This window comes from Scardinius erythrophthalmus (genome assembly GCF_964197995.2).
Source record: "Scardinius erythrophthalmus genome assembly, chromosome: 13".
Taxonomy (NCBI): Eukaryota; Metazoa; Chordata; class Actinopteri; order Cypriniformes; family Leuciscidae; genus Scardinius; species Scardinius erythrophthalmus.
This window is the reverse complement of record NC_138233.1, coordinates 15,639,994-15,657,937: the sequence shown is the minus strand read 5'-3', so window position 1 is coordinate 15,657,937 and position 17,944 is coordinate 15,639,994. Positions and strand designations below refer to the sequence as shown.

General features: G+C 37.4%; 1 protein-coding gene across 8 annotated transcripts in view; it reads left to right on the top strand.

The window, feature by feature from the left end:
- Positions 1-276: 276 nt before the first annotated feature.
- diaph2 (diaphanous-related formin 2) overlaps positions 277-17,944 on the top strand; it is a 481,157-nt gene continuing 463,489 nt past the window's right edge. For 2 of the 8 annotated variants that reach the window (XM_081382681.1, XM_081382675.1), the window contains exons 1-2: positions 321-361; positions 948-1,275. In XM_081382681.1, coding sequence (XP_081238807.1) covers positions 1,189-1,275 — 87 coding nt within the window. In that variant the 5' untranslated portion in view covers positions 321-361; positions 948-1,188. Of the gene's footprint in view, positions 383-947; positions 1,276-17,944 lie in introns of all 8 variants that reach the window. The other 6 variants (XM_081382679.1, XM_081382682.1, XM_081382680.1 and 3 more) reach the window with 6 other exon arrangements.

Here is a 17,944-nt window from a genome sequence, read left to right as displayed (position 1 = left end):
ATGAATCATGTGAAACAACATCATATGAATATCATGCGTTAATTAAATGCATTACACAGTTGTATAAAGACTAAATGAGATTAATTGCAAAGATTATTAAAAATTATTATTATTTTTTTTAAGAATAATTGCTTTTCACAAATACACTGATTTGCACTGCTTTGCAAACAATATTAATCATCCACTGACTGAGGCCAATCCATATACACGGCAGTCAGTTGTAGTAGAGAAAATCCAGATGTACAGTACAATTGCCCAATCAGAGCTGGAATCTTTCTACCACGTGATCATATGTGAGCAGTTGGGAAGCGTCGATAGGCGGGGACAATAGTGGGCCTGGCTCGTGCGTTTGGTTGTGAAGGTAAGCCTGGGGTGAGATTTTGTGAGTTTTATTTATCATTGTGTGACTATTTTGCTGTTTAATACTAATTCGCTATGTTAATATAAGCAGACTTGGCGTTTAGAGCCCATGTCTTTATTGTACACTTTTTCTTTAAGCCTCATAGCGCTGGAATAACAGTTTCCTGTGTGAAAGTAACCGCCTGGATTGCAGCGGTCATTTCTCCTTTGAATAAAATCAGTTGTGTTCATTTTATAAAATATCATGTCATATTGCATACAAATCCCAGACCTCCTTTAATTTTTTTTACGAGACGCTGACATTTATTTATATTGTAACTTAATAGGCATACTATATAATTCCTTGAATGTGAAATTACGTAAATTTATTAAACGCATTGTTAAAATGTCAATAGTGTCTCGTCAGATGACTGTTTTAATGGTACATTGATGTATTAAAGTCGACAAAAGTTCACAAGCTGTGAACTGACAGCGTTTATACAGCTCTGTATTTCTTATCGCAGTTATTCCATGTGCTTTTATGCATTTTATAGTATATAAAACAACTCCAAAATGTAATTTATAACATGTTAATCGGTTTTTGACAGACTCTGAGGAGCTGATTTGAGCTGGATATCATCTCACCTTCTTTTTGGGACAACTTCATACACAGATGTTATCATAATCCAGCGGATAGGTGCTTGGAATAGTTCTGGATCCAACTCATATTTTTGTGTTTTTCCTCATGGATGGCATGGCTTTTGAAGAAACGTGATTTTTCATAAGTGTTTGCAGACTTGTGGGACAAACTAAGCAAAGTTACTTTTCAAGTGAAGTTTCATTCCAAAGATGGATCAGCAGGCAGCTGGAGGGGAAGACCCCAATAAACCCTCCAAAAAGAAATCCAATGAGGATGAGAGCAAAAACAAAAAACTGGTATGTATTATGTCTTCAGAATTCAGTTTGTTGTTGTTATTTCTTAGTTTTGTCACACAAAGTGTATGAGATTTTGTCTTTAGAGAGGTCATTCCACAACATGGATGCCACCATCAGGTTTTTCCCCCAGTTTTTTTTATCAGGTTTTCTCATACTAAAATGCACAAGAAGGTACACATAAATAAAAATAAAGTTTCTGTATTTCTGCTGATGTTATACGAGAATTGCCTGTAACAACACCATAGAAGTTGGAGTCAGCTTGTTATTGTTAAAGCTATTGTTTACACATGTTCACAATGGACACAAAATGAACCCTTTTTGTGCAATGACCCAGTGCAATTGACCCAGTCAGTTTTTTTTTTCAAACCTTATTTTGGTTTTCGACGTCTAGTATCCATCCAGACAGCTGTAGCAGTGAAGGATTTGATCATTTTAGTTATATCTGTCAACAAAGTTTCTCTCAAACTTGTAGCATGTTTTCACTGCAAAGATTTTACAGGCTCAGTCAGCACTCTCCGGTCTCAGTCAGCCGTTGAACCTATCAGTGTATTACTTCACAGGACTCGTGATAATGTGCTGTCAAAACACTCTGCACATGTCAGTGGGGTCTAAAGTAGTGTTTGGGATAGCTGTGCACCTTCATGGATTGCTAGCTACATTTATCATGAAGCCTTAGTAGTGAAACTGGAACCGTTTGTTTCAGTTCATGTTGACTGCCTTTTTGAAAGTTTTATAACGTGGACAAAGTTTGCTGACTTACTGACCTCAGGGTAAAGAAAGGCCATGTGATACATAATGAAGTTATTTGTATGTTGTGAATGTGTACTGTTACTTTTCTAGTATCAGGCTTATCATTGCCATCATGTGATTTAAAAAAAAACTAACATCTAACTAAAGGTGTCAGTAGTAACGGAACAGTGTGGTGTTGGTTAGTAAAGTGTGTTAACTTAGGTTTTTAGGTAACTGTTTGATTCAGAGCCAAGTATTTTAGTATTACCGTATGTCATACCTGTGTGGAAGTAGAACTTATTACTTCATCGGTCTTGTTCAGCCTTCTCCTATTTCATATGGCTCTTTTAATGACCTGGGATTCATTTGCTTTGACTTCTAATTCTAAATATGTAATGCCTGCCTACTGGATGTAGGACAGTCTATTTCAAGTTGCCTCCTCATGAATGTATTAATTACTTTACAAGACTGCCTCACTTCCCAAAAGTTGTGGCCTTGACTGTAGACTTCACAAAGCAGTCTGAGGATCATTTAGTCATCTTGTAAGATCTCGGACAGAGCTTATTATTTGTCACAGTAGAGTTTCAGATCAAGCGAGGTGAATGAGTGTCTAAGTCTGTGTAATCCGCATACGCATTGTAACTTTGCTTAACAGTTTGTGTCTGGTCAAATGAGCGTGTCCTGTACCAGCTTCATAATGACAGCACTTTTTAGGGAGCTACAGGAATCCATCCCTTTTTGAGCCCCATTTAATTTGTGGAATGTAAACCTTTGGGAGTCAGATGGAGACATTCTAATAGCCCGTCTGTAGTTGAACAGTGTGCTGAAAGTAGTGTGGTAGGTAGGGGTATTACCACAAACTTTTATTTTTGTGTGCCAGGTTCAAATTCTGAGGCATATGGGTGTGTTGTAGCCTAATACTTGTTTATGATTAGTTAGTTTATATCCTCTTGTTCCCAGGGAACGGCTAGGAAGCCTCCATGAGTGGAGCGGGTGTGGCTGGTGAAATTGAAAACACCCCACATTTTGGGTGCGTCTTAATCAGAAAGATATCTGTGCTGATGTTGTTCATAAATACCAGTAGTGATGTTGTACATTTAGGATGTTGTCATTAGGGCTGAATGATTTTGGAAAATAATCTAATTGCAATGTATAGGCCTAATTTCTTTTTTTCAACCAATATTGTGATTTAATATGCAATTATTTTATTAAGCTCTTTATCGTCTGTATTATTCAACAAAGACAAACAATAAATCATTGTATGTATAGTATGGCCAACACAATATTAGATGGATTAAACATAAGATGTTCTTTCCTGTAGGCCAGGCCTAGGCTATATGTCAGCGTAGCATGCCAAGTTAAAGGAGAACTCAGCAACTCTAGCGAACTCTAGTCACTTCTTCGCTGATTTTCCCTTTTGTTGTTGCATGTTTTCCCCACGAGCTCCCCCTACAGCTGTGGTGGGGCGTATATGTCACAACACGGTCGTAAAAAACTCACTTGCGGCGGCCTCCTCCCCCTCTGTACCGCTGCTCATGTGCGTTTGTTTTGATCGGAGCAAGCCAACTGAATCGTGTGGAGCTTTGTCTACCGAGGTGGGTTATCTTATAATACATCATACATGCGTGTGTGTTTATGTTGAATTGCCGTAAAGCGATTCGTGTTTCGCGCTCGTTCTCGTTCTCGTTCTCACTTCTCACTTCTCACGAGACTTCCAATTTCTATTTTGCCGGTACGGTATAGGGCTGTCAAAATTGCTCAAAAATTACGTTCGAATATTCCCTCTAAAAAACACACGAATATTCGAACTATTCGAACATCTGGTTGCGCATTTTGTCAATGACGTACATTACGTCAATAACAGGACAAATTAATACAAAGAGACATAACTACTTGTATAGGTAGTTTATTTAAGTTTAAACATATTTGACAACGTATTACATACACAAAAACAAACAAGTAAATCCCCTAATGGCCAAGACCGCAGACCTCACTCACTCTTGCTCGCTCACTCGCAAGCACTCTTTCTCTCTCTCGCCCTCACCCGCTGCGTTCACACACCAAACGCGAATAGAGCGTTTGCTGGCGCGAGTGATTTCAATGTTAAGTCAATGTAAAGACGCGTTTACGCGCGTCTGGAGGTCTTGTGGCGCGAATGAGGCGTCACGCTCTCCGAGCATCAAACTTTTGCTTTTGACGCGCAAATTCAAAATGTTTAAGAGTCCAACTAGACGCGAATCCGACATTGAACGCTCCGAGCGAGCTGTGCTGTGGTAAAAAATTTAACTTTTCCTTGACATGAAACGGTAAATAATCAAACCAGTGGAAGCCTGCAGTGCATGAAACTGCTGTATCTAACCTACCTTATTCATGCTGCGCAATATCTATTTAGTCAGTACTCTTTAGTAATGTTTCTGTTTACCGTTAACGTTTCTTCCTGTTACCTGTCCCTGACCCCTCAGGCAGCGCGCCCACTCGCAAAGCTGACAGCCGCGCCTCTGCTACCGCGGGCGTTTTTCCACATTCGAATATTAATTTTCACATTCGAATTTCTGTTTTTTAAAACTATTCGAATATATATTCGAATTTAGAATATTCGTTGACAGCCCTAGTACGGTAGTCCCCAAGTTGCAAGGTTGGTTTTCCGCCTGGGAACGCTGGGGGGAGCGGGGAAAGTCACCAATATCACCAGAACAGGTTGTTTAACCATCCAAATGATTTCTAGACAGTTTTATTAAGTTAAAAAAGTTACCAAGTTCTCCTTTAAAGGGCACCTATTATGCAAAATTCACTTTTACATATTACATATTACATTTTACATGTTTGAACATAAATGTGTGTTGGCAGTGTGTGTACACAACCACCCTATAATGATAAAAATCTACCCAGTGCTTTTTCTTTTTCAAATCCCCATAAGTAATTAGCACTGTCTCAGAACAACCCTTTCTCAGATTCGGGGCAATGTGACGTACTTTTGCACAGGACCCGCCCACAACTGTTGACTGACACTGCAGTTTAAGCAAAACGTATTAGCGTAGACCCTCCCTGAGTGAACTGTACATTGTCTGCCATTGTTTCAACTTCGGAGCAGCTGTAGACAAGAATGTCTCCTAAGCGATTGAGGTGTTTTGTTATAAGATGTAAGAATGAACGTAGCAGTCTTCATTTACTCTTTTTGTTACTCGAGGATGGATCTGTACCAACTGTTCGTGATTCTGCTTACAGTCTCCGGAGTCCGGAGCGATAGGCCTAACGTTACTGATCACTAGGGCTGTAACGATACGCGATATGAAATCGAAATCGCGACACTCGGATCCACGATCCTGTTTCGCGGTGTGAGAAGGCAAAATCGCGACACACCCCTTCCAACTCTCAGAGTAACGGCCGTTTCACACATACTCCGTATGCGGTGCATATTTTTTCCGTAGCCTACCCAGGTCACACACTGCACGCGGTTGCCGTCCGTCGACCCGTTCCAGTTGCCGTGCGTATACAGCAGTGCAGCGATCGTTTCCGCAACGAGTATTTCTTTTGTGCTGCACGCGCTGAATTAAAGTGACAGCGCATGGTTCGTGGTCAAAATGAAAACAGATTGACAATAAATGCGATTAATTAAATAAAATGTAGTAATCTCACCATAAATGTAGGGTAAACGTACCTATTAAGCTCAAGTACCCATTAAGCACACTACCATCTTGGAGCTCAGATTATAAAAAGAAACAGCAATGTATTATCCTATTTGATGTATTAACCAATTGATGTGTTTGTTACTATATACCTCCTGTAATTTTAAACCAATCAGACCATTGCACACTGAGATATGTGTGTCCATGTGTTCACACTGTCTGGCGGCTATTTTCAAAGCTGTCTGAAAACTTTCACCAGAAGAGGAGCCCCTCAGATGTGCATTTTTTTATATGTTTAAGCCTTTATTTTGAAGAAGTACATCTTCTTATTGCAAAATTAAGAGATTAATGTTTAGACTTTTGAATATTATAACCTGGAACCTGGATGTGGGAAATAATTACAGTTAGATCTAAAAGATAGTTTTAGCAACATAGCCCAGATGCTACGAACATAGCTAGCTTACTAGCTGTATAAGATTGTGTGCTACATTAATATATTACTTCACAGGAATTAATGGCTTGTACTTTTAAATCCATAATATTATAATTTTACATTTTATTGATAGTCTGTGGTTTTAAACTTCTGTAATTTTTAAAGAATTCATATTATTGTTAGGTGAGCTTAAAGGGTGCACTACTATGACAATCACACAGCTTCAGTGTGACGTCAATTAGAAAAAGCATAATTTCATAGATATTGTCTATAATAGTTGTTCATATTAAAATTGGTATAAACTTAATACATTACCTAGATTATTAATTTAGCTAAATATTTTCCTTTAAATTTTAATTTAATATTTATTAATTAAAAATGTTTTTGCTCCAATTAAGCACAGTGTGTGCTCCCTTTAAGCTCACCCACATTAAACGTCTATGTAAATACTTAATAATCAGAATTTAAATATTAACTGATGGTTGTCACTATGTTAATCTTCAAAAAAATGATTAATAAACTTATTTTCACAGTCTTAAGATGACAAAAGCTAGACGAAACTATAGTGTATGCCCAAAGATGAAAGAGGCATGTCATACAAAGAAGGAGCCATCAGAAACCTGTCGTATCTGTCCAAGAAGTTTGGAGTAGACAGGAAAGCTCTGACCCAGAGAGTTAAAGGGATACTCCACTTTTTTTTGGAAATAAGCTCATTTTACAACTCCCCCAGAGTTAAACAGTTGAGTTTTACCGTTTTCGAATCCATTCAGCCGATCTCCGGGTCTGGCGGTACCACTTTTAGCATAGCTTAGCATAGATCATTGAATCAGACAGGACCATTAGCATCTCTCTCAAAAAAATTACCAAAGAGTTTCGATATTTTTCCTATTTAAAACTTGACTCTTCTGTAGTTACATCGTGTACTAAGACGGACGGAAAATGAAAAGGTGCGATTTTGAGAGTATAGTTCCTAGCCATATCAGCCTAGAAAATTTAAACTTTACATTTTCCGTCGGTCTTATTACACGATGTAACTACAGAAGAGTCGAGTTTTAAATAGGAAAAATATCGAAACTCTTTGGTCATTTTTTTGAGAGAGATGCTAATGGTCTTGTCCGGTTCAATTCATTATGCTAAGCTATGCTAAAAGTGGTACCGCCAGACCCGGAGATCGGCTGAATGGATTCGAAAACGGTAAAACTCAACTGTTTAACTCTGGGGGAGTTGTAAAATGAGCCTATTTCCAAAAAAGTGGAGTATCCCTTTAAGGAGCACATTGGTTTGTTTTGTTATTTGATTTTTCAATATGGGTTACATAGCTGAACGTGGACTAGTCTAGATGTTGCAATGAGTTTGAATGACACGTCACTATGAATAGGATAGGCTACCTGATCAAATTGAATGCCTTGTTGCTTGATTTTAGTGTTCTGTTTTTTTGTGATTGACTCTGTACCTTCAAATAAAACTTTTTTCAATTATTCCTTAAAAAGGTTGTTTAAAATAAACAAGAATTTTTAATAAAACTTGTTGTGAGCTTATTGGGAACAGGGGTGTGCTTAAAGGGTACAAAACGTACCCATTAAGCTCAGCCAGACTTTTTATATTTAATGATGTACATCTTAATTGAAATACTTTTGTCATTTAAAATAAAATGAAATATTATAGTGTGAGAGATTAATATTTTATTTTAAAATAACTTCTTGTACTAAAACCAATATCTTGTGCACTAAAAATGTCTCAATGTAGATTTTGGTGAGCTTAATAGGTACGTTTACCCTATTTAATTAAATACTACCTTTTTCACTTTAAGACTGGGGAAAAGCAAGAAAAAAACACAATTTACCTCAATTTGTAAGGTTTGATTGGTGTTTGCAGCACAGGCAGTAAGCCTCAGTTACCTCAGTGTGAAACAGTAGCCATTTAATTTAGCCTACTTTGTAAATGTAAGAGAACTTGATTGAATGAGAATTTTCAACATGCTCGAATCATCACCACAATGGAGTTTAGTTCTGTTTGTTTTTCAACAGTATTTTGTTACAAAGAAAACAGAAGTGTTATAGCTTTGGCTATTTATTTATTTTATATATGGCTATTTATATTGTTAATAATTTGCATAGTTAATCTTGTTCTTTGGTGTTCAGTTTGTATAGGTTTTACAAATGTTATTTAATAAAAAATATTGTTTTAATAAAAATCATTCTTTTTTTTCTCCCCCCCCCCAAAAAAAAATCGTGATACGAACCGAATCGTGGGTCAAAAATCGTGATACGAACCGAATCGTGGGTTTGGTGTATCGTTACAGCCCTACTGATCACGGCAGAAATGAATGTGAGAACGCATGCTTTATTACAGTTCATCTGAGTCGTTTTATGGATATAAAGTTTACCAGTTTATTAAGCACTCCCTGAAAAGCTGTGTAGGCTATATATTTGTTTACCGTTACAACGAGTGTTTCTGTTTAATTTACTGTGTATGTTAATGATAATGAAAGGGAGAGAGAGTTTATGGATAAGATGCGCACTTCTTATACGGTGTTTATTCAGCTCTTGCTGTGATTTTCTGGAGTGAAAATGACACTTTATCTTTTGTATGTTGTACAATAAACTTCATTAAACTCATCAGTCATTTTTTGGCCATCATTCAGATGGGGTCCACTACTACAGGCTTGTACTAATAGTGGATAAAAGCAAGATGAAAAATAAGTTATTACTGTAATTAAACTAAACTATACCTGTTCTATCTCAATACAGCATATATTATCTGGCTCTGTGGTCATTATTGTCCGACTCCAGGTCGAAATGAACACTGAGAGTTTCTGTTTTGATATTATCATTCCGTGAGATGAGCTTGTAAGGCTCCGCCCTCTGTGCCGGCAGCAGCAGTTCATTTGCATTTGCATCATTAAAGGGATACACACTAAAACAGTATATATATATATATATATATATATATATATATATTAGGGCGATATTGAAGAAAAATGCGATATGCGATAACTCATTAAAAAATGCGATATGATACGATAATGCTTAAAGTGTGTAAAATAAACTTAAATGATCTTAAAAATATAAGTTATTTAAAATTATATAACCTACATACGTGTTTCACATTCTTTTTGTGACAAGAAAACATCCCTACAACTTCTGAAAGTGAACAGCCATGCTTAACTGTTGCATAAGAAGTGTTATTTTAACATCAGTGTAAACCACGGCGTTTAGGGTTTCAGGTAGGCCTACATTAGGTTTATTAAACAACAGAAACTGAATAATCAAAATGTAAAAATAAACACTGCTTAGTTTTCACTGTATAAATTAAATATACTGATTCTTATTAAAGCTACAAAAGTTATTCAGCCAAGAGCAGTGAGTGATTTTCTCTTTGTCTTTAGTTCATGACACCAGTTATTGCAAGCTGTTGCGATATGCATATTGCGATATATACATTTGCGATATTTCGATATTTTCGATATATTGTGCAGCCCTAATATATATCTTACTAATATATAGAGTCGTGACCCTAAACTCTTAGCCTAAATGGTAGTGTAAATATTTATTATGTAAATCTCTACAAGAACTAAATTGTTGCAACGTTGCTGAGAATTTGCTATTTGCGGAAAATAATAAATCGGAAAATAATAAATAAGAAACAATAATCGCTGTACTAGTGGATGTTGAGGCTTCCACACAATCACACATGACCCAGCCTTTTTGAGTCAGGCCTCAACAACACTGATGTCACTCTCTCTTACACTAGTGATCTCACTATTGCACATCCTGTTACTGGTTTGGTGCCAGGCATGTTCTCTGTTGCCTAACTTTTCTGCGCACATAAGATGTCCAGAACTTCTGCTATTGCGCAATACAGCTTTCGGCAAAATTAAGGAACTCATGCACCTAAAGAGTGGTGAAGTTTGAATCAAGTCTTTTTAGCTTTCTCTCTGCAACAAGTTTGTGTCTATAGCAGCCATTATGGTAAATGGCAGGTAATAAATTTGTTTGTCAGCAGATGTATAACAGTAATGTAGGCATATTTGGCTGGGGGGAATGGTAAAAGATGTTCTAGGTCTAATGAAGTAATCAATTTAAACTATTTGCAAATAATATTTTATTTTAAAATGTACTCACATTCACTCTTATTAATTTGAATATGCCGAAAAAGCAAAAGTTTTTTGTCTCGTCACCTTCTGTTATGAATTACATGACTCACGATAGCATATTTGCAATTCAAAACTGTGAAGATTCATAAAAGGTGGTTTGCATCATAGGCTATTCCTGTCGGTCACTGAACAGTAAGACCCGCCTTCTTCTATTTGATTGGCCATCTCGATCATTTTGACATTGACGAGCGCATTTATACCCCTGCAGAGCAGCCTAATTTTTTTTATCAGCCTTTAATTTTTTACTTTTAAAACTTTTTTGTCGTCCTAACAACAAACAGCTTTACTCATTCTACACTAAAATAAGATAAGAAAGGATTTCACTGCTTTGTATGATTTGTGTGGCTGTATTATAAATGCTGCATAATGTTAATATCAGTAGTTGTATAGAGCTGCACGATAATGGATAAATTGAGAGTCCCGGTAAAAAAATAAAAATAAAAATAATTCTGAATAGACAACTAAACAAAATAACATGTAATCTACTAGAGGTTCTGACAAAATCTTAACTGCTGCACTCTATTTACAAAAATATTGAATTAATTATGAATTTAAAAAAAATTGTAATTGGTTTGAATGAACGATTCAATGACTCTCTTATAAAGACTTCAATTTTTTCCTTTCTGGATGTATCAGTGTTTTTGAACAAATCTCTTGAATGATTAAATTAAAAAAAAATTTTAACAGTCGCTTGTTTATTTGTTTAAGTATTTAATAGGGACAATGAATTTGACATCGAATATGCATGGATATTCTTTTGAAGATTCTTACATCTGACACGCCGAAGACAGATGTAAAGAGGAGAACAGAGACGTGCCGGCAGAGAAAATAGAAAAAAAAAATTGAAAAATATTTTTAAAGCTGAAGTCAGACCATTCTGCCCTAAATCTTGAAATTATACATCTATCTAATTTAAATAAAAAACAACTGATTATGCTACATGCATGTAGCATCTTTGTTTGGATTGTGAATGCAGTGGCAGCCCTAGAAATAATGATACTGTCAGGTTGAAAAGACCCCAGAGTTAGTGGAGCTGTTTCATTCCTTTAGGTCACATGATGACAACTGCTCTCTCTGGGTCAGCGTCAACTCAAACACAGATTTGAATGTTCTGCTGTGATCGTCATCGTAGCTTAGACATACCTGAATCATTGTCGTTTAAGGATGAGATTGTGTGGATGTGTTTTAATCGAGATTGCATTATTTTAACACTTAATTGTGCAGCTCTAAGTGGTATGTTTATCTGTAGTTTTATTTGACATTTTTTAAATGATTGGTATCACAGATAAGTTATGTCGTAAGTGGGAGTTTTATGTGGACCCCCAGCACCTGAGCACAGATGCACAGGAAATCCTCTTCTCCATCTTCATTGGTTTATGGACATTCTTGAACAGTTCTGTCTAATAATTGAACAGTTCTGTCTAATAATTGAAAGGCAAATGCTTTATACTTATACTTTTTTCATATACTGTCATGTCCAAGTTGTGTGAATTTGATGCAGACTGAAGAACAGTGCTGCCGTCAGTGGACACTCTTGAGTGGGCAATTTTAAATCCTTGGTTTCAAACTATTGTGCTATAACCAGTTGGTCGCTATGTCATATTTATTTAATATTAATTGTGTACTACTATTATGTAAAATTACCATTACCTGGGCTTGATTTAAGAAAATATGATTCATAGTGCACAGATTACTAGTTTACCAGATTACTAAAGCCACTTTTCCACCATCGGGCTAAACCATTCTCTTTGTTTAACCATTCCGTTCCTTGCCAATCCGGCTTAGAAGAATGGATATGATTTCATATGCAGCACCGATATGATTTAATTTTCCACTGTGGTGCTGATAAGGGCTAGCCTGGTTAAAACCAGACCCTTCTCAGTTGAAACTGAGTGTAGGGTCTGGAGAAGCTATGTAGACAAATCATTTCCAAAGGGGCGTCACCAACCGACGTAGCTCAGCTTGATTGACAGGTGATCTGACCAATCATACTTCGCCATCCGCCATTTTGTCCGACAAAGCAGTCAGGAGAGTAGATTAACATAGATTTGAACTTGAAAAACGGAGTGTACAACATTCCTTCTTATGTTTGTTCATGTTTATTTGAGGCTATATAAATTAACTAGAAGGAAGAGATGATCGGTTCACGAGAACAGATTTAACTGATGCTCTACAGCGATCTGTCACGGCACATTAAAGAGCAACAAAACGGTATTTATTGTTTAAATTTCTTTTAAAAAATTACCAAATTTGAAAGCTGAGACTTTGTTTAATATGTTTAATATCAAACGTAACCGAAAAGTAGCCTACTCTGTCCTGTCTGCCAGCGTGCTGTCAGTCTCCTCTCTGCTCCGCAATGTATTTTTCACTGCGTGTGCGTGAGAACTCCTTCAGCGTCGCTGCGCTGTCGTCATCATGTAAATCCCTCCCCAAACGTTTCTGATTGGTGCCGCGATTTCGGCGGCACAGAAATGAGTTTGAATGGGCTCTTCTCCAGACTATCCTGGAGAGAGAATGAAAATTCGCCGGAAGTAGTCTGGGTTTTCCCAGGCTAGATAAGGGCCACTCTTTGGAATTAAAAGAGTTGATAAAGCAACGATTTATAGACCTTATGCGCCAGAGAAACGAGGGCGCCGCCATCTTTAGAATATTGTCTTTTAACTTCCGTTTTTGTCTTTCAATCCAACCGTCTCCAGACTCTCCACTGACTTTGCATTGCGAGAAGCTGCCTCCTTATTTCTGACTTAAAACAAAAAACAAAACAAAATGTCTAAAAGCTGCTATGTGGCAAGGTGTACAGCAAACAAGCTGTGTGGGCGTGGCCTAAATGCGCTCTGTCTCTATGCCGGGGACACACTTAACGTCTAGCTGAAACATTCTAAGACTGACTGAACACACTTACAGACTGTTTCCAATGACTGCAGCAGATTTTAAACACCGACTGTGAACACCGACTGAACGCAACTCGGCGCATTTGGGCAGTAGCACCTCACTGCAGTACACGAGATCCAGGGGGCGGAGTTGGATCCAGATCTAAGGGGTGGAGATTGCTAGGTTTAGGGGTGGGTTTAGGGATCAGGGTGTGGAGATGGGTAGGTTTAGGTATATGTAATATGTAAAATCCAGATCCAACTCCTCCCCCTGGATTTCGTGTTCTGCAGTGAGGACCATCAGGGTTATGGAAGGAATATCCTGCCAAATTTAAATAAATAAATTAAATGATTAAAATGAAAATTAAAACCATATTAACGATTTCATTACAGAAAACAGCACGCAAAATATGTGACAAAATTGAGAATGAAATTAAATGATTTCATTTTCACAGCATTATCCCTGTCAAATTGAAAAATAAAATGCAATTGGTGATTTCACATTTCATTTTCACTAGTCTCGCGGCAAGACTGCCAATATTAAAATGAAAAGCCAAACGTGAAAAAGAAACTACAAATACAGTTTTTATAATGCTCTTTAGTAATGCTCACGCAATAATAGTGACACAATTCAAATACAAATGTAAATTTTCGTTTTCATTTTAATTCCTCTTTTATTTCAGTTTTCATTTTCGTTTTCATTTTCAAAGACAACCTGCATGCAAATTCTATGTTAATGAGTGGGTGTGGTTTATTCTAGTAACGGCGCTGAGACACGCCTTCTAGCTAAGTCATCGATGTCCCGCATGAGTTGAATGTGTGAAACGAAATTATTTAAATGTGATTATATTGTAATCGAGACGACGAGATATGGCGAAATCTGTTAGTGAGCTTTTGCGGGAAGCTGCCGCAGCATTAGAACATGGAAACACCCAGCCTGACCATGTTAGTTATGATGTTAGACTCAGACTAGACCATAATCGACGATGAGGTTCATTCATGTATTAGGCTGTTTTGGAAATTCAACTATTTGGGTGTACAGAAGTCTTAGTAACACAGTTTCTACAACAATTATAGCCAGACATTAAAGTCCCCATGAAATCAAAATTGACCCTATTTACTTTGTTAGCGCATATTACTAGTCTTGTGGTGAACAATTAATCCGTGCAAGAAAATATTTAAAAAAAATTTTTTTTACCATGGTAATCTTTAATCAAAATCTGAAAATGCCCCTCCCCTCTGCATTGGAGGACCTTCTCTGATGACGTAGGTTTGAGGAATTGGTTTGGGCAACGCTTAACCACTCCCCTCAAACCGTTAGTCTGCTATGAGCAGAGATGGAGAGGAGGAGCGCTAGAGTAAAACCCTGCCCTCTGTTCAATATTCCTTTTCACTGGGAAATACGTCATAACACTGGAGAAAAGTCGTTTGCAACTTCCGGTTCACGGGAACTTTAATACCCACTGGCTTTAACCGAGGACCTCGGCCAATGTTTCATATTCGCGTCGTGCCTAACAACGCCCTTCAGCCGTGACTTATTCAGATACAGCATAGCCTAGAGTACCTTATTGCTTTTATAAAACGGTTACCACGCAATACAAATATTAATCCCGAAACATATGTATCTATGCAACTATCATGAAGTAAAATGTATCACTAAAAGCCAATTCATTCCGCTGGAGAAAAAAAAATAGTCCCTGACAGTGACCATAAAGCAACAGACGAAGTTACATTATTTCTCCATTAGATGGAGACAAAGACTGACTTAATGAGTGAGTCAGTCAGTAGAGAAGACTTTTGAAATGACTCAAACTTGAGAAGAAAGACGCAACTGACATGACTATAAGCACGGACAACCCCTATTAACTGTTAAAAGTACAAGATATCACACCGGACATTCAAACAGATTTTTTATTATGAATATATAGGACTGACCTGAAGGAAATATCTAGCCTAGGCTACTGTAAATGCAGGTACACTCGCTTTCTCGATCTCATCCAGAAGTTGTTACTGGAAATGAAAATCAGCATTGTGATTCTTTTAGTACACAAACTTAAAATAACCAAAAGACACGTAACAGCGGACAGATATACAGGCTAGTGCTGTATCTGAATAAGTCACGGCTGAAGGGCGTTGTTATAGGCACGACACGAATATGAAACATTGGCCGAGGTCCTCGGTTAAAGCCATTGGGTATTAAAGGTCCCATGACATGCTATTTTTTGTAGGCTTTAATATGGGCCTTAGTGGTCCCTAGTACTGTATCTGAAATCTCTTTTCAAAAATTCAGCCTCGGTGCAGAATTATAGCCACTACAAGCCAGTCCCAGAATGAGCTTCCTTCAGACAGGCCGTTTCGGTGTCTGTAGCTTTAAATGTTAATGAGGAGGAGAAAGGCGGCGCAAGGTGGAGGGTGGGTGTGGCCTTGACCATCTTGCGCAACGGAACCGGTCCGTGCATGTTAACGTTGGATATAGCAATGGCACGAAGACACGCAGTCGTTCAAGCATTTCAGTTTGACCCAGAATCTGATCCGGATGGAGAAGCAACAACTCAGCGGTTCCAGCAGGACATTTCCGAATGGTTAGTTTAAAATATTATGTCTGGTACTTTATTTGGATGGTTTACAGTTATTATCATGTAGCTAACGCTAACCTACTGTTGCCTTTTCATGAGAGATCTGTAACATCTGTAATTTATCTTATTACAATTACATCATCAAGCTCTGCGATCTTGAAATGCGGATATCGCGCGCGCCGTATAACCAACAGGAAAACGGTTATCCAAATAACAAAGAAGTGTACAACACTCGCGTTACAGTGTGTGTATTCACACACATAAACTGCATGGCTGCATAGCTAATGTGACAGCCACATTCTACATGTAACAGTCTAGGCAAACATAAACAGTAAAGCAACACACTTATATATCATTAGTTGACTTACTGTTCCGAGGTGTGTAGCTGAGCCAAAGAGAGTGATCCAGACTTTAGTTTCAGACGTTCAGCAAGCCCAGCTCTGTATTAACCCTTCGGTGTTCATTTGTACATCCAATTATTGAGCAATTGTTATGCTTCGCTCGCTCAAAAGCCATGATATCTCTCGTGGACAAACTAAAATCGCGCGCGTGCGTTCCTACTTCCTTCCTAGCTCATTTTCTCATGGGCGGAAAATATTCTCTGGGCGCCTGGGCGGGCAAAGCAGAGACAGGGGAGGTAACATTCCTCCTTATGACGTCACAAGGAGGAGATTCAAGATCAGCGCGATTGAGCTTCCATTTTCTCAAAGGCAGAGAAAGATAGCAAAAGCTCTATTTACAGCGATTGAAATTTCTAGAAACTTGGGGACCATATACAGGCTAGGGGAACTCATATTAATGTTAAAAAACCTCAGAAAAGTGAAAATTTTATGTCATGGGGACTTTAATGTCTGGCTATAATTGTTGTAGAAACTGTGTTACTAAGACTTCTGTACACCCAAATAGTTGAATTTCCAAAACAGCCTAATACATGAATGAACCTCATCGTCGATTATGGTCTAGTCTGAGTCTAACATCATAACTAACATGGTCAGGCTGGTTGTTTCCATGTTCTAATGCTGCGGCAGCTTCCCGCAAAAGCTCACTAACAGATTTCGCCATATCTCGTCGTCTCGATTACAATATAATCACATTTAAATAATTTCGTTTCACACATTCAACTCATGCGGGACATCGATGACTTAGCTAGAAGGCGTGTCTCAGCGCCGTTACTAGAATAAGCCACACCCACTCATTAACATAGAATTTGCATGCAGGTTGTCTTTGAAAATGAAAACGAAAATGAAAACTGAAATAAAAGAGGAATTTAAATGAAAACGAAAATTTACATTTGTATTTGAATTGTGTCACTATTATTGCGTGAGCATTACTAAAGAGCATTATAAAAACTGTATTTGTAGTTTCTTTTTCACGTTTGGCTTTTCATTTTAATATTGGCAGTCTTGCCGCGAGACTGTAGTGAAAATGAAATGTGAAATTACCAATTGCATTTTATTTTTCAATTTGACAGGGATAATCATTTAATTTCATTCTCAATTTTGTCACATATTTTGCGTGCTGTTTTCTGTAATGAAATCGTTAATATGGTTTTAATTTTCATTTTAATCATTTAATTTATTTATTTAAATTTGGCAGGATATTCCTTCCATACAGGGTATGATCAGTCGTAAGTATCAAATTACATTCATAATCGTAGATGTAAATAGCAACCGTGTTATGGAGGATAATCATATATTTATTTTAATTTCACTAATGTAAGCTAACCATGCTGAGAATACCGGGCCGAGAAAGGTTTGCCATCGTGCCGTGCCAAACCAGGCTTAAGTGGAAACCGTTAACTGGAACCGTTCCTTATCGTTCTTTGAACCGTTTGGCCCGACGGTGGAAACACAGCTTAAAGGGTTAGTATTTTTTTTGGGGGGGGGGTTTTGCGCACCAAAAGTATTCTTGTGGCTTCATAACATAATGGTTTAGCCTAACCACTGTAGTCACATAAGTATTTTAAGGATGTCTTTACTTCCTTTCTGGGCCTTCAAAGTGGTAATAAATTTGCAAACAATGGGGTTGCTCGGATTTCATCAAAAATAAATATCTTTTTAGTTTTTAAAATTTGTGTTCCGAAGATGAACGAAGGTTTTACAGGTTTGGAGCAACATGAGGATGAGTAATTAATGACAGAATTTTCATTTTTAGGTGAACTAATCCTTTTACTGTGGTTACAGTTACATCCTTTTTATTGTTTTTTACAGTGTTTCTGAAATTGGAAAAACAACTTTTTTTCACAGCCTTATTTTTTTAGCAAATTATTATTTTAAATA